The 24,616-nt window shown below is 41.7% G+C and overlaps 2 protein-coding genes across 2 annotated transcripts in view; both read left to right on the forward strand.

Moving 5' to 3' along the window:
* The first annotated feature begins 8,168 nt into the window (after nucleotides 1-8,168).
* LOC121303746 (WD repeat-containing protein 87-like) lies at nucleotides 8,169-17,123 on the forward strand. Its single transcript, XM_041234522.1, has 4 exons — nucleotides 8,169-11,114; nucleotides 12,149-12,199; nucleotides 14,485-14,702; nucleotides 15,101-17,123. The coding sequence occupies exons 1-4, from the start codon at nucleotides 8,191-8,193 to the stop codon at nucleotides 16,036-16,038; spliced, it is 4,131 nt and encodes a 1,376-aa protein (XP_041090456.1). The 5' UTR covers nucleotides 8,169-8,190; the 3' UTR covers nucleotides 16,039-17,123.
* A 2,983-nt stretch (nucleotides 17,124-20,106) lies between these two features.
* Nucleotides 20,107-24,616, forward strand: part of map3k10 (mitogen-activated protein kinase kinase kinase 10) — a 33,199-nt gene continuing 28,689 nt past the window's right edge. Inside the window, exon 1 of the mRNA XM_041234748.1 lies at nucleotides 20,107-23,361. Coding sequence (XP_041090682.1) covers nucleotides 22,539-23,361 — 823 coding nt within the window. The 5' untranslated portion in view covers nucleotides 20,107-22,538. The remainder of the gene's footprint in view (nucleotides 23,362-24,616) is intronic.

Here is a 24,616-nt window from a genome sequence, read left to right on the forward strand (position 1 = left end):
TGCAAGACGCCGAGCCCCGCTCACTCTGCGCCTGCGTCGCCAGCCTGCACACGGCGCGGCCCCGATGGAACCGTGAACGCGCATTTCCGTCACCTTCAGTGTCCGCGAGGGGGCGTCATTGTCGCTCTTTATAACGGACGTGTTTCACAAACCACACTATATATATATATACATTGAACATAAGGCCGTGTTAAGGCACAATTCTGTAATAACGTTGTGTGTACAACTGCAGACATGTACTGTACATATCTCTGTATCGTATACTATATAGTCTGACTATATAAATTTTGGCGGGACCGTACTCACATTCGGCTTAAGTAAACGACATATATTTGATATAAACTTAGTAAACACAGTTCAAAGCGAAAGCCGAATATATATATATATATATATATATATATATATATATATATACACACACACACACACACACACACACACACGTATGAGCTTAGCATGCACTCAGTATTCCCAGGTGGTCTCCCATCCAAGTACTAACCAAGCCCAACATTGCTTTGCTTAAGCATTGCATGGTAAGTTCGATTTGAAGAGCTTTTTGCTGTCGGAGACGTTGCCCCAGGGTCGCTACGAGAAAGTAACTCTTCTTGACCCCCAAAGTGAAAATTATCCGAGTCTGAAAATAAAGTGCGACGTTGGGGTGAGGGTGGTGGACGGGGTTGTTAGTTTTGACAACAGACCTGTGCTTATTACGTGTAAAACTTTAAAACATCCATACAAAACACTTAATACGGTTGTCTAATTAGGATGAATCTTCCTAAGGATCTTCTCTGCAAATTGAAAATAAAACACTGAACAAACACATCTAGCAAAACACAAGCTGATTTAAACAGCGGCCGAGCGCTGCTCCCACTGCAGGGAAATTCTCCCGACCTCAGCCTTTGAGTAGGATCGGAATCCCTTGAACTGACCCTGTTCTTATAGATGGGGTTACCTGCTCTAAACACAAAGCAGCCGTGCTGGTTCTCCACACACCCGTCTCCTGAGGCAAAAAGAAACTGGCTTCTCAGCTCGTCTTATAGCAGGTGGCCAAGGTTAATTGCCACTTCATAAATCACTGAGCCCCTGGCCCCCTTCCACGTCTCATTATCCAGGGATTCTAACTTTCAACCCTGCTATATCTAGCACACACTTACATGAAAATAAATGTCTCTGTCATGCACATCCATTCTATAGAGGTCTCAAACGTGCAGTTTTGAAAGAAGCACATGTTATGTACTTTCATGTCAGTGGTACTACACTAGGTTAAGGAAATCTTTATTTGCAAGCCATGCTTTTAGACTGTCTTGCACTTCCTGGGTCATTTCACCTGCAGAATGAAATTGTCCCCACCCCTTCACTCGGTTCTTTCCTGTCAATAACCAATCAGCTGCTTCCCCTATTGACTGACAAGCTTTCAGCCAGTCACATGATCCAGAAGACACTGCTGAGGTGAAATTACCCTGGGAGTGCAAACAGGTAACCCAAGAATAAGGCAGAGGGACTGAAAGCTTCCTGTTACCTACAGGAGCACCAGAAATCAGGTTATTAATAACGTGCTTATTTTAAAACTGCACAATTGAGACCTGTGTAGCTCATGTAAGTACAAAATGTCTACAATTGGTGGAATTATGTTGCTATCTGCAATGGCTTTAAGTGATATTAAAACGGTTTCAAACAAACCCAGTCAGTTATTTTAACAAACTTGTTGTCAATTTTTTTTTGCCCTGATCAAGAGCGCACGGAAGACCTCTTGTTCAGAAAGCTGTCCACCTTTCTTTTTGGCAGTACTGTACTGGCATGTGGAACACACTGTAGGCAACGCCAGGGAATTCGTTGGAATACTTCAGCAAGATTCCAAGGCACTGCAGCTGTCAGTTCCATTCTACTCTTTTCTTCTTTAATCTAAAATAAAATTCTACTGACAAAGGCACGTCTACCCAAAATGCAATGAAACCATTGCGTGAAGAGATTTGCAGTCACAGGAAGATCTGATTGCAGCAATTCCCTGTGTAATTAACCCCCTGCTTTGAGAATGCTGCTTTAGTTGAAGTTGACTGGATGCATTTAGGAGACCTGCATGGTTATGCTGCAGCTGTGACAGATCCACCTGCTCTCTATTATTGAAAGTAGATTATGTTCCCTTTTCAGTTTGTTTTAACATTTATTATCTGAAGCTAGTTTGAGCCCAACTGCAGTCCTATTAAAACTGCTAACCCTCTCAAGTTCATTAAACCTGAGACAATTCTCACATGCTGTATCGCTATCTGGTACACAGGATGTCCCTCTTGTTTGCAATTGCTGTGCATTTCATTTTCATTTCCAGTGATTACCCCAGTAGCTTTTATTAACTTCTCAGACATGTCTTCCCTCTCAGCTGGTACAGTGTAAGTGTGTAGCCTGTCTCACTGTAGCGCTCTGCCCCCTAGTGGATGTAAGAAATACTGCACAGTGTTCTTGGTGGTATTTACCTACATCCCACAAAGTGAGGTGCAGAATTTAAAAATGATGCTGTCCGTCGGTTCATCTTTCACGCTCCATAACTCAAACTGAGTAGGTTATGGAAGTCATTGTCACACAGGTAGACTACAGCATTTACAAAGATTATGGGAATCAACCTTAGACTTTTGACTCAGGTCAAGGTGACAGAATACCAAGTTTTTGACAATTTCACTATAGGAGTAGAATCAATGGAAACTAATAGTGATGAACTCAAAGCACCATTTACCAATTTACCAAGAACCAAAACCACTGATCCAACAATGTCCAGCTAAGAATTCATATATTTTGGACAGGAGCTCATTGTCAAAAAGCTTTTTATTTGGTGGATGTTGGTGGGGGGGCAGACTCGAGCTGCTCCTGTACCAGAGAAGCACCCTCCTGATCAGACCTGAGCTGCTCCTGTACCAGAGAAGCACCCTCCTGATCAGACCTGAGCTGCTCCTGTACCAGAGAAGCACCCTCCTGATCAAACTTGAGCTGCTCCTGTACCAGAGAAGCACCCTCCTGATCAGACTCGAGCTGCTCCTGTACCAGAGAAGCACCCTCCTGATCAGACTCGAGCTGCTCCTGTACCAGAGAAGCACCCTCCTGATCAAACTTGAGCTGCTCCTGTACCAGAGAAGCACCCTCCTGATCAGACTCGAGCTGCTCCTGTACCAAAGAAGCACCCTCCTGATCAGACCTGAGCTGCTCCTGTACCAGAGAAGCACCCTCCTGATCAGACTCGAGCTGCTCCTGTACCAGAGAAGCACCCTCCTGATCAGACTCGAGCTGCTCCTGTACCACAGAAGCACCCTCCTGATCAGACCTGAGCTGCTCCTGTACCACAGAAGCACCCTCCTGATCAAACTTGAGCTGCTCCTGTACCAGGATGCCACATGTAGCAGAGAGAGGTGTGAAGATCAATGACTCCCAGCTCAACAGACTGCTGTTTATCGATTCCATAAGGCCAAGCTGCACATCCAGCTGTTCTGTACACGTGGGTAATACAGGAAGGCTGCCTCAAGGGGTCAGACTGGCTAAGCTTCTAAGCTGTTTCACCTCCAGCACAAACCTTGCTTAAGTTAAACTGCAAAGCTACAGATAAACAACAATGAGATGCTGATGCTCAATGCTTAATATTTAAGAACAAAAATGACTTTTTTTCTCACGTTTGTAATTGCACAAACGTGAGGATTTTACCATGCTTTTAACACTACTATGCATTGTGCAGCTCTGTATGGATAATGACCACATCCTGATTGCTCCCAAACCGAGACATGCCCAGAGCGCCAAACCCCCTCCCCACACGTGAAAGAGCACACCGTCCTAGCAACGGGTGCCCGAGAGAAGGCGGCACACAATGACTGTTCATTGTTACACACTGGCAACACAACAGGAGCTCCCTGTTTAGTGGGGCACAAGTAAGTCAGCTGATAAACAATAGTACCCATACAGCTGGCTGCAAAAGGAACATATTACTATAGTCCACTTTACTACAAAAACAATGTCTGCATAAGACAGAATCTACATTTTATATAGAGGGCAATGACCATTAGTTATGTTACGTTTAAACGTTTTTTTTTTCTTCCCTTTTTTTAACCAATAAACGAGGTTGGCAAAAAGTGAAAACCCAATTCTAAATGTATTTTTTAGTTTAGATATTAATCTGCACAGCCAAAACTGGTGCTGGGCGCCCTCTTGTGGTTGATTTATGTAACTGTAGCAATTGCATTTAGCATAACGGGAATCCTTTTACAGTACATAGTTCGCATAGCTGTTGTCTTCGTAAACAACTAATCCACATCACTATCTTTATTCCTGTCTTTTTAACTGAACATTTCCATCCATTGATAATCCTGGAATATAGATAGATAGATAGAACTCTCTTCTGAATTTGATTATATTCAAGGGATTTTTTTATTTTTTTTTTTGCTTATAGTTAGTTGTGTGATTAAATGTCACCATATATTAATATTTGGTGTGTTTTCATCTGTCCAATATTGCAGAGGACAATGCGATTCTAAGCTGTGCCTTTGAATAGATATTTGTAGCTGCGCTCGTTATAATGCTAACTATGGACGTGGTGTTTATTTGAATTTTAATAATATTAGTTGGAGTCACGCAACACCGCGCGTTACATAGGAACGCATATCCCTATTGTTGCCCTTTGAATGGTCACAATTCCACAGCATATGGGTTAAAACCACAATGGATTACATTGGAGCAAAACGCAACAGACAGCAGCTCTCACAGCTGTGATAAAGGGCTGGTAGGGAAACTGTAAGATCGCACACACCGCTGATCTGTTTCAACCGCTGAGAAAGAAGCCCGTGATCAGAAGGACTTCGTTTCGGAAGACAGCAAAGGAAAGAAGGTATAGTTGTGGTCTGCCAGTACTGTCGAGTTACTGTACATATTGTGACAGACATAAACTAAAGTAACCGAAAACTATCATTTCGTAAAGTAAAAAGCGAAAGCCACGCAAAAAAAAAAAAAAAAAAAAAAAAAATACAGAAAACAGCTTTTATCGCTATTTTTTCGTGCCTTTTTTTAATGAAATTATCTTTGTCTTGTTTGTTTAAATCTAATTATAGCATCCCACAAAAGTAAAACAAACAAACAAAAACCTTGCAAACAGACACTTATAAAGTGCTCCCGCCGCGTCTTATGGCAAGAGTTGTTATTATTTGTCCAGTAGGCTTACCCTACCTGTAAACCGTTTTTGTTAGTAGCAGTACGGCGATGGTTTACTCTCCTGCACTGAATACAGAGCACAGTGTCAAACGACAGGTGACACACAGGACTGCGTGGCTGCCCAGCTAGTTTAAAATGTAATCAACGACTTTTCACCTACAATTTAAGCAATACTGCTGCGTTTCTTTAAAATAGTGTTAATATTTATTTTATGTAAATCATAAACAATATATGTACAAATATACATATAATATATATATATATATATATATATATTATATATATATATATATATATGCGGTATATATATATATATATATATATATTGTAGCCAGTTTCAGGTCCAGTATATAAAGATGCGCAATATCTCTACTATTTGTTTCAATTGTAACCCGTTTAATTTCACCTACAGTGCTTTCACACGCGTTCCAGAACTATCCGTATTCTGACCCGTTCTTGACGCCCGATTGTTACGTGTGCGTTCCGGTTTGGACCGCTTCGGGTTCTGTTTTCGTTTCCACTGGAAGAACCCGTGCGAGCCCGTGAAGCAGAAAGCTGTTTTACTGGGCGTGCAAACTGGGAATTGATTTACAGCAGGCCCTAGAAAAATAACTAACTTGGTTAATACGTTTTATTTATTTATTTTTTTGGTTTTGCCTGATAAACGTTGCTCGGAATGTCTTCGATGAAAAGGATCATTCCAGAATGGAAAGACCTATATCCTCAATTAATACAAAAGCTAGGCATCACTGAGGTAAAATGTATACATACGATTTGCTGCTGCTGGGACTATTCCAGTATTGTATCACATTCGAAGTTGTATCTGTCTCCTGAAAAACTTTAAATACTGAAAAACATTTCAGACAAGTAAAAAACACGTTTTTTTTGTTTATATATATATATATAACGGCCTTTTTCTAATTATGTGTGTGATCATTTATTAACATTTTGGGGACTAGTGCCATAAAGCTTTTGTCAGCAGAAGGGTAAGTTCAAGGTAAATCTAGGTTTTAAATTGTTTGTTTGTTTGTTTGTTTTTTGTTTTAAAGAAAATAATGAGAAAGATAATTGTGTAATAGTGCCCTCTCAGTGAAGGCTCCACCCTGTGATATTTGACCTTGACTTTCATTAACACCCTTGCATTCGGTTGGAGACACATAACTCGTGTCACTGTCAAGGACCTCAGGGTAGAGTCTTCATCGACGGGCACTATCGCTGACTCAAAGCAAGGTCAAAGCCACAGTGAGTCAATACGGGGGTCAGCAGAACACAGAACCACAAGCATCATGAAACAGTAAAGGAAGTAAAAAAGAAAAAAAAGCTTTTTAATACCTAATTCTCTTTGGACGTCCACTTCTTTCAAGCGCTTCAGTTGAATTTATTTGCTGATGCTTCTTGATTATTGCTCTGATTGTGGATTTGTGGCGTTGCATATTTCTTCGATACTGTTCTGTAACCATGCCCTTTGCTGTAGTTTAGTTTGCTATGAGTGCTTTTCTCAAACGCGAACCCAACTCCTTTGTCTTGACCTTCATCTGCTGTGCTGCCGAAACGTTATTATTCAGTAGATGTTGGAAATATGACCTGTTTCTTGCCACTGACTTTATAACGCAGCACAATTATTGCAAAATGGTTTTGAATCAATTAATGTATTGTTTTAATTAGTTATGTTGCATTTGTCATGAAGAAATATTTCAAATGGCTTAGTATATATATATATATATATATATATATATATATATAATTTTTTTATCTACTAAGTAAATATTGTTCATCTACCAGAAATGGTGTTTTTCGGTCTTTGTCATTTTAATTAGTGGCTAATGTTCACTAAATGCTTGCATTAAACATGTTTTCTTGAATGATCTTATATTAAGTGCAGGGTGCCAATGCTTTTGTCTGCGACTGTATTTCCTAATGTTTTTGCATGCCAGAGTATAGTATAGTATAGCTATATATAGTATAGTATATCTATAGTACAGCTGCAACCCGGTGTCTGTCTTGTCGTTGTCAGGGCGACGGGAGTGATGATGAGGAGGGAGGCGTAGTCTACCTGGACTCCAGCCCAGAATCCATGTTCAGTGCCAGCAGTGCCCCAAATTACATGAGGACCCTTACATTCTACAAGACCCAGCTCAACATCACGATCGTAGCGTTTCAGTGGGGCTACGGGTTAGAGCAACGCGAGGTACACACGGCTCCACAGAGGATTAGCACGCCGGCCTTTCCTTCAGGAGGCGTTGTCACCAGCGTGCTTCCTTAGGTCACACTGTTTCTTCTTTTTATTTCATATACAGTGACTTCACGTTTTGCTTATATGTGTATAGGCATAGAAATATACAAAAGTAGCCACTGCAGTATTTTTCACATATGTACATACAGGACTATAATGCTGGGCCGTAGTGCCATGTTCCATTGCACTCTGACAGTTCGATACTGTCTGTATATATCTAGTATATATCTTTGTGCAATGAGGGGGGGGGGGGCATCCTTCTGTACAGTTGTGTTGTCTTGCTGTTAATACATAAGTATGTTATACATCTCAGCTCCAGTCAGCACCCCTCTCTCACCAGTCTTCATGCTGGATTTCTAGTTTCGGTCAAGAAGCCGGGTGGTGTAAGGAAGTGAGGCATGCCTCTAAGGGCTTTCAGCAACAAATACATTTCTGATGGATGTTCTTTTTGTTTTGAATATAATAGCTGGAGATTAAAGTAAAGTGAAATTATGAAAATAGGTATTCATAAATCTTTAAGGGCCGTGTTTTCAACATGTTTACTCCAGTCTTTAAAAAAACTAAAACCAAACAATTAAGCTGTGTATTTCAAATCCTTTTACACACTCACAGTGTGTTTAATGTCTCCTTTTGTACCATTAACATGATTTAGACTAATTAAAGAACGGACACCAACATTTGACAATATACCAATGCGTGCTAACTGTTCTTGTCAATCTTAACTACAGATAAAAGTGTGGCTTCAAAATGAAGAGCAACTGGTCAAGTACAAGACTTTTCCGATGGAGATGGACTTCTTTATTGAAAAACTTGTGTTTGTAACAAGCCATCGGCTGTTTGTTGCTTACTGCGATGATATAACTCTCCGGCTGTACGGGGATATAGTGCAAGATCTAACATTTCTGACCTGCGTCCAGTGCCCAAGCTCTGTTATCAGCATGCATTACAATGAGGAGTCAGAAGAGCTCATCACTGGCTGTGTCGGACATATAGTCTTCTGGTCTTTCAAAAAGGAGCAGCACTCATTTATTGCCATTTCTAAAATTCTGGACTGGAGTTCCTGCTCCCTAGAGAGGGGCGAGTTTGTCAATTACCTGATCACCGAGAGACAGTCCAACTCTCTGTTTGCTCTCTGTGGAAACCGAATACTTGCCTTTGACTACTGGAAGAAAGTTGAGACCAAACCGTTCCAGGGATCCAGCTGCGGCACACTGAAGTGCTGCTCCCCGTGTTGGGTGCAGAGGTACCTGTACACTGGTGACGCTTCTGGGTACGTTCAGATCTGGAGTCGGGAAAACAGAAACCTCTTGCAGGAGTTCAAAGCTCATTCGGGGGCCATCACCAGCCTGCTCATACGTCCCAAAGTTCATTCTTTCCTGACGGCATCCACAGACCGCTCAGTCAAGGAGTGGAATTTCTCCGGAGAGCTCCTTCAGAGGCTGATTATGGATAAGGAGATCTTGCAGTTCCAGTCCATAGATGATGACTTATTCCTCTGCCACATGCCCTATTCCTTCTCCATCTGGAACCTAAGGACCTTCTACCAGCTATTTAATGCCACTGATTGCCCCCTTCAGAAGATATGTCGAGTCCAGTGCACTCCTACTAAGGCCAGGATGCTGGCCATCACCAAAGACGGTATAGTACGCTTCCTGTCTCCTGTGACAGGAGAGCTCATACTCCTCTCCTGGCCTTTGCTGATCTTAGAGAAGGCCACAGACTATGCCTACGACCCACAGCGGGAAGAAATGTTTATTGCCACGGGATCATCAGAGATGCTTGTACTGGACACCTCCATCTGCCCGAGTCCTGCCAAGTATTTTTTGATAACGTCCGAAGATCAAGCGGATGGGGTCTTGTGCCTACGAGCTGTGAGGATAACTCTAAGCAAACAAAGCAGTCCCTTTCTGATTTTTAGTGGCCACCAAAGTGGTAAAATAATGCTCCTCTCGCCAAGGAGTTTTTCAATGCATGGAAAAAAGGCTCACGATGGCAAGATATTACAAATGAGTAGCCTTTCTACTGATCAGGTTGAAAGGAATGCACCAGCCCAGCTGTGTTCCTATGGCACCGATGACTGCATCAGCCTGTGGTTTATCAGCAGAAAAGACAATCATATAGACCTGATTCCATCCACCAGCATAGCCTGCAGCTGCAAGCACCTTTACATCAGGCTTATCCCTGGTCATGTGTGCACAATATCAGGGAAAAACACTCTGATGCTTTTCAAGATAACAGGCTATCCCTTTGAGTGCCTGGAGACAGAGGAGACCCACATGCGTCAAGTGTCATCAATTGACTACTGCTTTGCTCTGAAGATCATTGTGACAGGAGGCACGGAGGGGTCGATAAAAATATGGGACCTGAGAGGGAACATGCTGGCTGAGCTGAAGTTACAAGATCATCTGAGCTATGTTTGCTTCGCTAACCAAAGGGGAGACCTACTCGCCAATTCTAACAGCAATACCTATTACATACCCTGCTTCAAGTACCTTACAGGTCACTACCTGAAGACACTGATATGTAAGGAAGTACAGGACGATGCTATTGAAGACCCCCTGCCTTTCAAGCCCCACTCACTCAAGCGTCTTGATGTTGTCTTAGTTCCAAAGTATTACCTAGACTCAAAGTCCTGCACAGAGGACCCTGACACATCGTTAGTCCAGAATAAATTCCCCGTGAGTCCACGTGTACAGGGAGTGCCTGGGAAATATTTGAAAAGATCCAGAAAGCCACTGACAGCAGAACTCCTGCCAGCTGCGTTAAGGCAAGAAGTGGATAATAAAATGGAAAGGCCTCTCATGATAGAAGCTAAAAAGCTGTACCCAGCTTCAGAACATCTTCATGGACAACCAGAAGACACGTCTAAGGAAGAGGAATTCAGCGCAGACATGCCCATCAAAGACCACCAAGATTTGGAATACAAGAAAATTGCAATTTCTGAAAGCAAGTCTCCCACTTGGGATAAAGAGTGTGCGCCCTACTTCAGAAAATGGCCTGTCGCTCCTGATGGTTACATTCCCAATTCAGTGATCAGGGCTTGGATAGAAAAATATAAATATCCAACCAGTCTTCCTGACACTGACAAGCAAAAGTATGACCCCAGCCAACTCATGGCGTGTTTTAAAGAAGCTGACATTGAGTACGGTTCCTCTAGAACCTTGTTTTTGAAAGAGTATTTGGATGAATACGATGAAGCACAGGCTGAGGATGACCATGAAACCAGCGCCAGTGAAGATATGTGTCAGGAGTATGCAGAAAAGAAAGAACCAGACCTGCTTACAAGAATAGCTGAAAGCAACTGGCTCTCCAACAAGCCCTTTGTCATAGACATAGATAATGTCATTCAAGCTATTTTGCTGACAATGCATACTGATTCATCCCCAGTGTACTGCCTTTGCACTGATGCTTTGCTCAGTATTGCACAGACTTACACTATCCTAAAAAACTCCAAAGATGATATCATCAAAAGGCTACTGGCAGACACCACTGATGAGAGGAGCAATTGGAAGAAGCTGGAGGCCTGGAAGACCCTCGATCAATTGAACTACCTTGCTCAGAACATGGTCCCCAATCTTGCGCAGGGCTTGATGGACCACGATGCACCAGTGAGGACACTGGTCAGGGCACTGCTGAAGAAGCTGACCACAATCCAAAGCAAAGAGACCTTACTGCACGTGCTGGAAAAGTTGCTTCAAGGATTCCCGTAAGTAAAGTCTCTTCCCTACCGATCTGTCTCTAACTATCTGTATCACTGTTTGTGTGTCTTTAGACCTCAAAATAGAGATGCCTGCACAAGTTTAGGGTAAGTGGGACCTCATCCATACCTGGAAAACATATAAAACAGAAGAAAATGTGGTGAAAGTACAGTAAAACAAACTCTGACCAGAAGCTCTCCTCAATGCCCCTCACATGGCCTGTGATTATTAGGGTGGGTTGTAATTATGTTTTCTACTTAAGAGGGTACTGTAGTTTTTTCTTAAATAACAACATACTAGCCAGATAAACATATTATAGACTGTTATCATTGGGGTCTGAATAAAATCCAAATGTTTTAGTGAAAGAACATTTATAGTGCAAGAACAGAAATATTTGTGAGTGAATTGAAACGAGTCGTTCGAGTGGATGGCACAGCAAGCAGTCCCTGGGGTTGGAGCGGCTTGCTGTTGTTGAAACATAAAGACAGGTTGCAGAGCGTATTCTGAGCCTATGATGTCTCAGATTTAAGACGAGCAGCAACTAATCAATTGCTGATCTACGCTGATGCGTGAAGCTGGAAAGTGAAAACGGAAGAACTGGATCTGAATCTCAGCTGATGTGCTAACATCACAGCTACTGTTTGTTAGAAGCCTGCTAAAGCTCGATGCTAATAAGCTGATTGCACCAAATAGATTTCTAATACAGTTCATGTGACACTACCAGCAATGGCAGCGCACAGAGCACATACAGCACATACAAAACTTCTAGCTGCTCCCCCTTAAAATAATCCAATATAAATATATAACTGTTCACAGCCAAGTTAAAACCAGTACATAAACAATAATAGTTCAAGTATTAATATTTGCATGCTGTACATTTCATCTGCTGTGACTGTCCAAATCAGAGTATACTAATAACACTGTTATTTAAAAATAATATCTAGGGACACAGCAAATTCACTGACCGCTCAGGGCAGTCCGCCATCCCTGCCGTGTGCCTGGGAATAGATAGCGAGTTTCAGATTTCTTTTTTCTTTCCCAGGTCTCCGCTCCACCCTGCCTCCCAGACACAGGACCCAAACTCTCCACACAGGTAAGTGTCCATATAGTGTGTACTTGTTTTGCTTTAGAGTTACCTTGATGTGTTATATCAACAATATTAGTTCAAAACAAAAGAAAGAGAACATTCAATGTTTGAAACATAACATTTGTGGCTGTGATGTAACAGAGAGCATGTCACTTCGTTAATAGTGTAAAAAATAGTAGGATCCAAGCTTTCCAGATAGAGTTTTCAAAAGATTTCAATAATGTTTCACCTGCATCTAGGTCAAGCATGCCAATCTGTATTGTGAAGAATAACACAAACTCACTCCCGCTTGCTGCTGTTATATGTTGTTATGTAAATACGCATGTCCTTGAATGCTCTAGTTAATACTATCAACTAACTACACCGTGTAACAATTTTTGTTTTTTTGTTCCTGGGTAGTAAGTGTTATTTCCTAATTGCTTATGCCTCAAAAGTATAGAAAATGGCTATTATTCCCCACAAACTTTGCTTTTGTGACCAGGACAGTGATATTTTGAAATATCACTATTTCCAATGAGAAAACGAGCGCTTTTGTGTCTTTTCATTCACATAAAGTCAGAAAAAAACAACATATGAATCCAAATTAACATGTATTTATACTAAAGTAATACAAAAATGACTACAAAAGAGTCATTTTACAGTAAATTTACAGTATAATCGTAAATCTCGAAAAACTACTCACTTCTAAATCTTTTGTAGTCATTTTTGTATTACTTTAGTATAAATACTAAATTTAAGTTGGGCTCCACACAAAGGTTAACTTTGATAAATAAAGATATAATATCACATTTAAGACAGCCAGTACAATTTAAATGTTTGTTGAGTGACAGTCAATACAAATCTGCTGCATTCACATTCCTTTGCCAAATACTGTTTTGCTTTTGCAAATTGTTGTAGCTGGCTTTCCATAATTATTATCCTGCATGACATGTAATCCATGGCACAAGTTCCCTGGTTATCACTGGTGGAGGCATATCCAGTGACAGTTTGTAAACAGCACTGAATCAAAATGGTGAATTGAAAGTACATTTCTTGAATATTGATGCTGATTTAGAACGTAGTAACCAGAAATTGGAAGTGCTTGGAAATTCTATTAATATCTTTAGTTTTATATAGTGCCTTTCCCAGTGGACCACCATCACAAAGCGCTTTACAGAGGTAGGCTCTGAACTGTGCATTATATGCAGAGTCACTTCCAATAGGACATTGATTTAACATCTCATCCGCAGGACGGAGCACAAGGAGGTGAAATGACTTGCTCAGGGTCACACAGTGAGTCAGTCAGTGGCAGAGGCGGGATTTGAACCTATGACCTTCTGGTTACAAGCCCTGGACTTTGAACAAGTCAGCTTGTGCTCTGACTTCTGTAGCTGTGTTTTGATTGTGGATCCTTACTCTGTGATGTAGCGCTTTCTAGTCCAGTTTGCCCTGGGCAAAGGGGTTGTCAAGAATGAAAGAAAAAAGAAGCTGTAAAAAAGGCTATTGTAAGATTGAAACCCTTATTGCTGGTTTTGGAGTGTTCTAAAAGATAATGTTCTAAAGAAAAGTATGTAATCAATGAACTCTCTTTCAAATAAGATGGTAGGAGATATACGAATCAATGCTGGGCTGGTTTGTAGTAGCTGATTGATCTCAGAACTGTGTCATGTCGGGTCTTAAAGGGTCCCAGTGACCCAGCAGCAGCTACATCTGTAAAGAAGTGTCTCTTGCCCTCTGCCCTAAGTGGGTCTCCACCTAATTTCCAACTCTGTCCTAATAACTACTCTTTTAAAGCAAAATGATTTTCATCAATTCAAATGTTGTACTCTCAAATATTACACCCTTTAAAAGAATGCAGATCTTGTTTGTATTTGGCTTGTTCAGTGAAGTCATAGGCCAGTTTTGTCTCTGAGCAAACCTGCGCAAGGTGTAATTCTCTAATGAGGCCAGTAAAAAGACTGATGTGTTTGTCAGATGTTCCATTTGAAGTCAAACCCACTGTTTTGGGAGAGGGGGTTACTGGAGCATGCCCCAAGTGCGCAGTCTCATGGGGATTTTGATACTGGTCTTATTACACAAATCAGGTTTGCTTAGAGGTAAAAAAAAATTTAAATGCTGATGACTTTATTAAACACGTCAAATATCCATGTGTGCAGAAACATTATCCAATGATGATTAGGAACACATACTGTATGATGGGATAATGAACAGGTACAAAAAAGAAACGTTGTGCAATTCTAGTGTTCTTTTATTTGGTTGTGTCAAATTTAAACTTTCTAGGCAGCTAATCAGGGAATCCCCCTCATTTCCAGGGCAGGGTTTTCCATTCGGCTCCTGCAGGAGCTGGAGGAAAAACTCCAGGAGGACCTGACGCTGAAAGGACCGGGGGTCCCAGTCCTGAAGGTCACGTCCCGGTTCACAGAAGTGGAGAGATTACCGGGAGCAGATTCCCTCCCTACACAAGGGCTGTCCTATACAGGGGACCTGGATGGAGGCGCGAGCATCCTGTCCTCAGGCATTTGTGGCCAAGGTATGCTTCCCTACCTACTACTACAGTACAGGAAGAATACACTTTATTAAGATGTAGGTGCATCACAGCTGGATAAAAACTAGTCATGGCTTATTTTTCCCAGACTGCAACTGGGAAGTTAAGAACCACTGGGTCACATGTGCTTATGGAATGAACTTCTCAGAACACAGTTACTGATTGGTCTACGATATGTGTCTCAGTGTCTTTGTGAGTAAGTCTGCATTGTAGTTTTGTCTTCAGTGTTGTAGTGCTGTTCTTTTAAATCAGGCTTTGCTTTGAGTGTTTTTTGTAAGTCTTACTGGGTTCTACTTACAAAACATTATCTTGCACCTCTTTTGAAAGACTGCTGCCATATCTTCAAAACCTTACTTTATTTTTCATGTCTCCACACTATATAGTGCCTGGCACACTCAGCTTGATGAAATTTCCACAAGAGAGGCCAGACTTTGTGCCCCAACGGGATGACACAGATTATGGAGATGGCGTCTCCAAGTCCAAATACACACTGGGGACAAGTGAGACAAGGAGAGGGAGAGGGACAGCGACAGGAAGAGGTAGTGAGCAAGAGAAAAAGAAACAGAGATCACTGAAGGCAATAGAATCTAGTTCAAGAGTGAGACTGCCCCCTTTACAAAGGAAGGGAAGCAAACTGATGGACTCAATGGCAATCCACATGTACATCTCAAAGGCAAAACCCCATGAGCAGCAGAAAAGACTCTCCGTGAAAGTGTCACCACAAGCAGGCCAGCAGATACCTGATTTGGAGCCCATGCAGGTGTCTGACTCTGCATTAAAGAAACAGAGCGATCCCAAAGCAGCCCCACCCAGCAGTCGCAGGACATTCATCTGCAGTCAGTCAGTCACTGCCTTTCCCTCAATTCGGAAAGCCGCCTTGGAGAAAGCCGGACAGGCCTCGGCTTTTATCAAGATTGACCCGACGGCACGTAACACCAGCCCAAATTCGTGGCGGGAAAGTCTCTATGAACTCGTCTCTATGTATGGTTTGAAGTCTCTGATGAGGAGGGGAAAAGGAGCCTCTCAGTTTTCCACTGCGGCTTCAACTAAAAAAACCCAGGAGGTGGTGAGTGTGCTTGGCCAGATCAAAGATGTTGCTCCGGGGCAGAGAGTCTTGCACAGGATCCTGGTTCGGGACCCCAATGTCAGGCCAGAGTCTGGCTTCCACCTCGAATTCCCGTTGTCCTGGAAACAAAGCTTCCAGACCATGAGCCCACATGGGGACTGCGGGTATGGAATGCTAGAGCTTGATTGGACCACCGGGCTGAAAACTCCACCCAGGGATATCCCAAAAATGAATTTCACATCGACCAATCACTGAAACGTGATTCAGCAATAGTAATCACTGGTTTAATATCCTGAATATGACTCCAGTGGTCCAGTATTCAATGCCTTTATTGCTACATTCTTCTTAGGGTGTAAAACTGGATCACACAGACAACAACACGAGGAATGTGAAGCCTTCCAAATGCAGTTGTATCTCATATAAAAAAAGTATTCATAATTCAAAAGACTTGAAACTAAATGAAATTATGATGGCAATACAAATCTTAACACATCACAGTGTAACCTACAGTGTAATCTGCTCTTGTTGAAACGTTGTCAGCACTTACCATAGTAGCTCCCTCTGCATCGCACAGTACCTGTACAGGTAAAACTGTTGAGTGCTTGGTGGTGTATTCTGGGAGTTGTAGTTTCCTTCCTGGGTTTGTCACCTTTCCATTTTAAATAATAACATTTTACCATTGCTCTCACTTGTTGGCTTTGCAAAAAAGAATATTCTCTAATTGAGAATATCCGCAAGGTAGTGCAGAGTTTTCTACCATGCATGATAGAAGTTCATATTATCTGTGTACGCTTTAACTGGAATTCCAAAGTTGCAGTGTCTCCTCTGTTTAGTTATAGTTAGTGCTGCACTTTTTAAAACTCTAAATTCCGAGGCCCTTTGGTTTTGTACAGTCGACAGCACCTTTCTTTTTTCAGAGTTTCACTACTGGCAAAATAAAAATCTTGTGAAAATCTCAAAACTGGGGAAGCATATCAGTGTTACACAGGCTTCATTGTGCAATGCTTCAACTTTGGGCATTTGTAAACAGAGCAACGCTTATATGCTTCCCCCACCTCACTTCTGAATTTCCAAAACCAGTTTGCTGGAATAGTTATTGGCATGATCTAAACAGAGACAACAATTAAGAATTAACAGAACACATACAATATGCTAGTAAAGAGTAAGGCTCCAAAAAATACAACGTTATACCTCCCTACATGTTGCTACACCTGTTTAAATAAAGTACCTGTCAAAATTACAGGTATGTTATTTAGATAGTTGCAGCAACATGTGAGGACAAGGGCACTGGAACTAGGGGTGCTGGGGGTGCGGCAGCGCCCCCTGGCTTTGCATGGCTTCCATCATATACTGGGGTGACAGTTTTGTTCAATGGCTTACAGCACCCCCCCCCTTTAAAAGTCGTTCCAGTGCCACTGCGTGGGGACGTGTAACGTTATATTTTTCGGAGCCCCTCTACTTAAATATTGTTATTAAAACCAGGTTGACTCAAGTGTGTTATATGTAATATCTGGTTCAAGTTCTTTCGAAATAGAAATGTCATAAAACAAAGATATCAGATGAAAGTGGATATAAGATAAACTGAGCTTTAGTGAGACTGATATAATAACAAACTTTTTAATAAGTTATAGGATATGTTATAGAATATTTAGAAAAGTTAGAGAATAAAACACATCACCATGGACTAAATGCTAGGAAACGTCTAACAAAACTCAAATAAAACTGAACACAGAAACTCAAATACAACTGAAGCAAAGGCACTGCCCTTTTTTTTTTTACCAGTATAAATTTGCACAGTAATTTTGCAGTTTTCCAGTTTTGCAGTGATGATGAACAAAAAGTCTTCAAAGGGTTAAGCTGACCAAATACTTTTTGACTAGCTGTACCTTTGACAAACACGAAACCATTACCTCCTCCTGCTTAATCCACCACGTCCTCCCAGCTTCCCTGTGTACCCACAGATGAAAGCTCTTTGTGTGCTCATAATACACACCTGTCAGCATCTTAACAAGAACACTTCCATTGGCAGCTGCCAGGCAGCTATCCAACAATAGCCAGTGAATATCTTAGCCTCCCTGTGACAGATGGCTGACAATGGGAGGTTTAACACCTGTCAATATTATACTGTGTCAAACCCCTCGTCACGATCAGCTGCCTGGAGAAAGAAACTCCCTAATTGATTTTAGCACATTTTTTAAAAGCACCTTTCAGGCTATTTATTGGCCTGCTTATTGTAATTAGACCCTGATTGGTGAAGTGTATCCTGGGAGTTGTAGTTTCCTTCTGGGTGTGTCACCTTTCCACCAGAAATAATACAATCGTTACTATTTAAAAGATTTGTAACTATATTATGATAACTATTATATACAACATTATATAGATATTTATATATAATATATAAGATATTATAATGATATATGATTAGCATCAATATATATATAGATATATATAGTCAGGGTTTTCACTAATATTTAAATTCTTGTCTTGGCAAAAAAAAAAAATTTTTATTTACTAAATTGTGCAACAATACCAGATTTCTAAAGTTACTAATGAATATCTATGATATGCACGTGTTACGTTACAAAAAAAAAAAAAAATAATAATAATAATAATTATAATAATAGTACTTTTACCATACCACCCGATCTTGCTGTATTAAAGGGCATGGTTCAGCATTTCTCAAGCCTATCCCTTGTGTAACTAGCCAAGCCCTGTCCAGGACACCTACTGATCTCTCCTGACAACACAAAATGCCTCCATGCCTGTTGTTAATTTCTGCTGATTTCTTCTCCTTCAGCCTGGTCCTGTTATACGCACACCATGAGATGCTTTGTGTTTTGCCAACCCTTCTATCATTGCCTTCTCATCCCTTCATGTTTTGGAAGAACCGTTTTTTTTGGCTCCCAGCCAAGAAGCAATTCCTTTTAAAAGATAGTTGTTTACCATGGTAAAACATAGCAATGTTTAGTAAAGCATAGGAAGATGCAGACAAATACATGGCACAACACAGAGAAGTACAGTAAAGCACACAGAAAATAACGACAGGTGCTTCAACAGTGATTGAAGACACTGACATGTTTGTTATTGAATTTAATTCTAGAACAGTGCTCCTTTATTTTGCTCTCTGACTTATTAGAAAAAATAGTGGAAAACCGTGAATAAGTGAATTGTACAGTAATCTATAGAACATTACAATTTACCGAATTACCAAATTTGTGAATTATGGAATCATGAAAAAAAGAGCCCTTCACTTCAGTAAATTGGGTGTCTGCAAAACATGTTCATCAAACATAACATATCACATGAGGTAACCCCTACATTGTGTTTCCAACCACACACAAACACAGAAACATGCCTGTCAGAACTGGATATTTTCCCCTTCTGTACATATGATAAGGTTCTGTTACGCAGCTCAGTCAGGTTCAGGCTCTCAGGAGTGTGATACAAACAGCCAGACCTACATATCAGTTGCAACTTTTTTGTCTAGAAATATAGAAATGTATGCAAGGAGGATGATGTCAGTATCATGGGGGATAAATTATAACCCTTCCCAAGGTGTGTTCTGTGAAAAACAGACTTATTTCAGAGGACCAGAATTAGAAATGTAAATTTGTAAATGCCCCTGGTAAGTCCTTCTCTTGACGTAGTATTCTCAAACAAACAAGACAGGGTACTGAAGGTGGAAATAGTGGAACCATTGGGACCAAGAATCACAACATGATACAATTTAAAAGTCTTACTGAAAGGTTTGTTGTAGTACAGGATGAATAGCACATTTTGAATTAATATTTTATACTGGTTTTCACCAGTGAGGATGTGAAGAACATAATATATGGATGTGTTAATACATAACATAAGAAACAATATGCTAGCTGCATTTAGTATAATTCAAGACTGCCAGACCCCTTGGACTGGACAGCATCCATAAGAACATAGATAAGAAAATGTACGAATGGGAGCAGGCCATGTGCTCGTCCAGTTAATTATAGTAGCTGATTGATCTCAGAACTTTTGTCAAATTGGGTGTTGAAAGATTCTAGTGCCTCAACAGCATGACTAGATAACAATTCCATACCTCACACAAGATAAAGCAGTTAAGGAAAATGATCTCTTATTGTTTGTATTGCAGGAGACACCCAGTATGGATTCAGAAATGATCCTGACAAAACTCATAGACTTCTTTGAGAAACTGCACTGGTCGATACAAACATGCAACAGATAATATGACATAATCTGGGCTACAGCCTTTAACAACGTGCTACACAAGAGATAATTGTAAAACTGAAAGGGGACACCTCTTCACACAGGGAGTGGCGACTAGGGCTAGGGTTAGGGTTAGGACTAGGGTCATGTTGTTGATCAGCAAGATGCTTGCTTCAATCAGCTACAAAGGCTGGACAGGTCCCAAGAACAAAGGAGTGAAATTACTGAAAACAAGTCTTCGCAGAGCCTTCCTGTTGCGTCTCTCACCTGCCGGCTTTCACCCAGGCTACACGACAGCCAATGGCAGGCCACGGACTGTCAGCATCTCGGCCAATCAGAGTTCGCATCGCCCTCAGAAACTGGAGTAAAAACCACGCCCTCCTCATCAGGTCTAAAGGGCTGTCATTTGATCCAAGCATCTGTGCAAATTTTATTTCATGAAGTATTTAAGTGATCCAAAATAACAGAAGCAGCACTGATATTACCAATAATCGAGCAGCAACGGGACGCTTGAGCACCACGGGCCATTTGGACCACAACTGGCGCTATCCCGTTTTATTTACGGAAATGCTTGGTGGACTATATCAGGTGCTCCGACATCCGGAAAAGCAGGAAACCGACAGGAGAGCGAGCATATCCAGCAGGTGTAGCGCATTCCTGCACGTCGTAATGCTGTCAGGTTGCAACCAGCGAACTGGGGACTGCTGTAGCATTATACACCGCAAGCCTATTGTTCGACGTGGAGCTGTCGTGTTCGAGCTCCACCTGCGAGTGCAATTAAACATTTTCTAGTTGTACGTTTTCCTTCACGACCACGGCAGCCAGGAAGCGTTTGTGCATGCTTTCTGTCCCCTGTCCCGCAGTTGCATTGGACTACACTGCCAGCATGCACTGCGAGAGCCGGTGTATTTGGATACAGTGCAAGCGGTAGCAGCTGACAGTTGAGGGGAGTGAGTGGAGCACTGGAGTAATATATAATAAAGAGGGGGGTTATAAACGAACTACAACACACACACACACACACACAACATCATACTGAAAACTTCAATCTTGGTTTGAAGAAAGATCTGCACGAGGCAGGTGTAAAAATGTGATTTTTTTTTTTTTGGCAGCGTTGCTAATCGAAGCAGCTGGTGGGGGGGGGGGGCTGGTGACAGAGCCAGCAGTAATTGTGGTTGAATTATTGTCATAAAGATGGTGGATCCGTGGTATGCCTGCTGGTTAAAGCAAGGAATTAAACACAGCGGTACCGATGGATTGTATTTTAACTAAGCCAAGGAAACAAACGGTCCACCTTTCAGATTCCTGTCTGGGTTGGAATAACCAATAAACAAGTCAGTGCGGACTGCAGATTTCCGTGTAGCGAAAGGCGTCTGAGAAGGAGAGCACAGGATTTACAGCTTTTTTTTTTTTTTGGATGTTATCATAACAGTGCGGTATAGGATAGCTCACCGTGAGGTGAGGGAAAAGAATGCTGATAACATATTGCAAAAACACTGGAACAGTGTTATATGTATTTATGTATTTTACCTTCCACTGCAGCACTAAATGAAGCAGGTACACAATCTCAGGGTTCCGTCCGCTGCAATCAGATTGGAAAAGGCGGAAATCTGCAATATGTCTCGTTTTAGTTGCAACGCACAGCCATTATTGCATTATAGAGAAAAACTACATAGAAATGGTCATGAAATACCGAATAACCGAAATACCGAATAATCTTTTGAATTGAGAATTTGTAGATCGCTGCTGCAGTTAATATTAGAGAATGCTGTGGACATCGGATAGCTTTGTACAGCGCAAAGGCTAACTGAAGACCGCATTGGCTTCTTAATGTTGAGTTTCAAGACTAGATGATTATCTTTGGCCTCATCTTCTCAGAGAAGGCACTGTTTTTAAACGGCTGTTTCTGAAAAATAATACTAGTGTAAGAGAACAAGAAACGATGCAGTACATTAAGCGGACCAACAACTAACTCAAGTGCAATTTAGAATAAAATAATAATTTATTATAAAAATATTGAAGTTTTCTAATTTACATGTATTTAATATATTGGTTCGTTTTAAATACGAAGTCAATGTGTGCTATCCGTGGCATTTAAGGATATTGCAAGCTTGTATATGAGGTACATTATAGATTGTAATTTTGGTATTGGTAAATAATTGTATTTGTTAACAAGTCCTGTATCATATTGTTTTCTTTTGTGTACAAAGCAGCTTTAAACATCTGCTTTTAAATACAACATATTTCCTTGTTTAACCCCTTGAGTTCATCCTGCAAAGTGAAGGAGGCAAACGGGAACCAAGTGGATACTTTCAGTTGGCACCTCAACCATAGCAAAGACAACTGTACACAAAACAATGGGATTATTCTCAGTGGATTTGTAGACACCCTCCTCCATCCAAAAAAACAAACTTCAATAATAATCTCACATGTGAAAATGGAACGATTTCTAACGTGCGTCCGTTGTTTCTGCTGAAGTCCCCTCACTGGATTCTCAAAGACATGTGCAATCTAATTTATTTGCACCCTAACCCAGCAGGCTCATTGTCACGATGGCTAATAAAATGAGCTGCCCTTACTCTCTATCGCCTTCCTGTAATAGTGGGGGAAGCATTAAAGGGCACGATCAACAGCATGGGGATGGGACTTTGAGTACGACGGAAAATGGCAGTTGCAATTCGTCCACGTTTTCTTCCAGTTCGCCGGACCACCCCCTGCACACCGGCCCCACCCCGCTCTGGACTGCGGTGTTCGACTACGAAGCAACTGCTGATGAAGAGCTAACCCTCTGCAGAGGGGACCTGCTGGAGGTCCTGTCCAGAGACTCCAATGTGTCCGGGGACGAGGGCTGGTGGACGGGCAAAATCAAGGACAAAGTCGGCATCTTCCCCAGCAACTACGTCATCTGGGACCCCAACTACACCAAAATCCATGGCAGTTTAATGAAAGAGTGCCCCTTACCTCTGGAGATTGATTTCCAAGAGCTGCGGTTGGAAGAGATTATCGGGGCTGGCGGCTTTGGGAAAGTTTATAAAGGCGTCTGGCGAAGTGAGGAGGTGGCGGTGAAAGCAGCCAGACAAGATCCCGACGAGGACATCAGTGTCACCGCGGAGAACGTCCGGCAGGAGGCCAAGCTGTTCTGGATGCTCCGGCACCCCAACATCATTGCGCTGAAAGGGGTGTGTCTGAAGGAACCCAATCTGTGCCTGGTGATGGAGTATGCCCGCGGAGGGGGCCTTAACCGAGTGCTTTCTGGCAAGAAGGTGCCCCCGCGGGTGTTGGTGAACTGGGCTGTGCAGATAGCCAAAGGGATGAGCTACCTTCACAATGAGACCATCGTGCCCATCATTCACAGAGACCTCAAATCCAGCAACAGTAAGTACATAATAATCATTATTCCTCAAATGGTAACTGTTTTATTTATTGTTTGGCCTTGGGAGAGGAGATGTATACTGGTACCATTGGAGATTATCCATGATAACCCCATCTGGACCTGTCCTCCAGCATGATGTTGAAAGATCTTGATCTCCAAATACAAGGTCTGGCCTTTCCTCTTTCATGTTTGGAAAAGCAAGGCTGTGGTGTGACAAGCCTTTCAAAGTCAGTAGCTAAAGATGGAGTGGTCCTGAATAAACTCAATTCTGATGGTGTTTTCTGAGACGTTGAGCTGTAGAGGTGCCAGCAAGTCATTTTACATGGTCACCTGTGCAGCCACCACATTGAAATGACCTTTGATCCCTTTCCTAAATATTTCTTGAGTGAGCACGAAAGTGGGAATCGACAGCTCCTAAAAAGTTCTTTCAACACCATTGCTCCGATTAGAAGTGAACGGTGTGTCAGCTTGTCTGGTTGTTTGCATACAGTAGTGGGATTCGGCTCTGATCTCAACAACACTGTAAAAAGGACACCGATAATCTGTAATGGGATTGGTGTCTGAAAGATGCAGAAAAAACATTGCCAAGCCTCAAGTAAACTTAAAAATGACAGCTTGCCCCCCGTTATATCCTATTCCTCTTTCAGGCTGGGGATGTGTTGGAGGCATCCAAGCAACCATGGGTCACAGTTCCATTACTGTATCCGGAGAGCCCTTATCTAAAAACAGCTGGAGAGACTTGAAAGGGGTCTGTTACTGGCTTGCTGTGCTGTACATCTCAGCACTGCAACTTACTCCTGCTGTTCACCACTGCAGTGTGATTATTCATACATGACGGTGAATTGTATTTAACAGCGTTTGCATGAATCGGTTAATGTCATTATGAATTACTCTGAAAAGCTGTACAGAATTATTCCTCTGTGGTTAACTTGTTTTTTGTTGTGTTTCATTTCTATCAAAGAGTCTGACAACAGATAACAACGTTGCATTCCGCATAAAACAGCAAGGACAATGTGTTGACAAACTTATTCATGCCATTGAAGCTGTGTTATGCCAGATACATTTTTGGGGGGATTTTGTTTGGTTTTACAATTTGACTTTTTGTCTTTTGATGGTCTGAAGGATTTGAAAAGTGAATTGCAGAGCACGGTGCCGTTTTAATGAAACAAATATTTGAAGCAACTGATTGTTCTAGTTTCACAGAAATTCAAACTTTGGTGATAATGGGAACAAAACTAGCACTAGCAGGGCCAGTGA

The sequence above is a fragment of the Polyodon spathula genome, chromosome 35 (assembly GCF_017654505.1).
Source record: "Polyodon spathula isolate WHYD16114869_AA chromosome 35, ASM1765450v1, whole genome shotgun sequence".
Taxonomy (NCBI): Eukaryota; Metazoa; Chordata; class Actinopteri; order Acipenseriformes; family Polyodontidae; genus Polyodon; species Polyodon spathula.

Coding starts and splice junctions, on each gene's coding strand:
- LOC121303746 (XM_041234522.1), top strand. CDS start 8,191: ATGGAGATGGACTTCTTTATTGAAAAACTTGTGTTTGTAACAAGCCAT. Junction 12,200..14,484: donor GACCCAAACTCTCCACACAG/GTAAGTGTCCAT, acceptor CCTCATTTCCAG/GGCAGGGTTTTCCATTCGGC. Junction 14,703..15,100: donor CTCAGGCATTTGTGGCCAAG/GTATGCTTCCCT, acceptor CACACTATATAG/TGCCTGGCACACTCAGCTTG.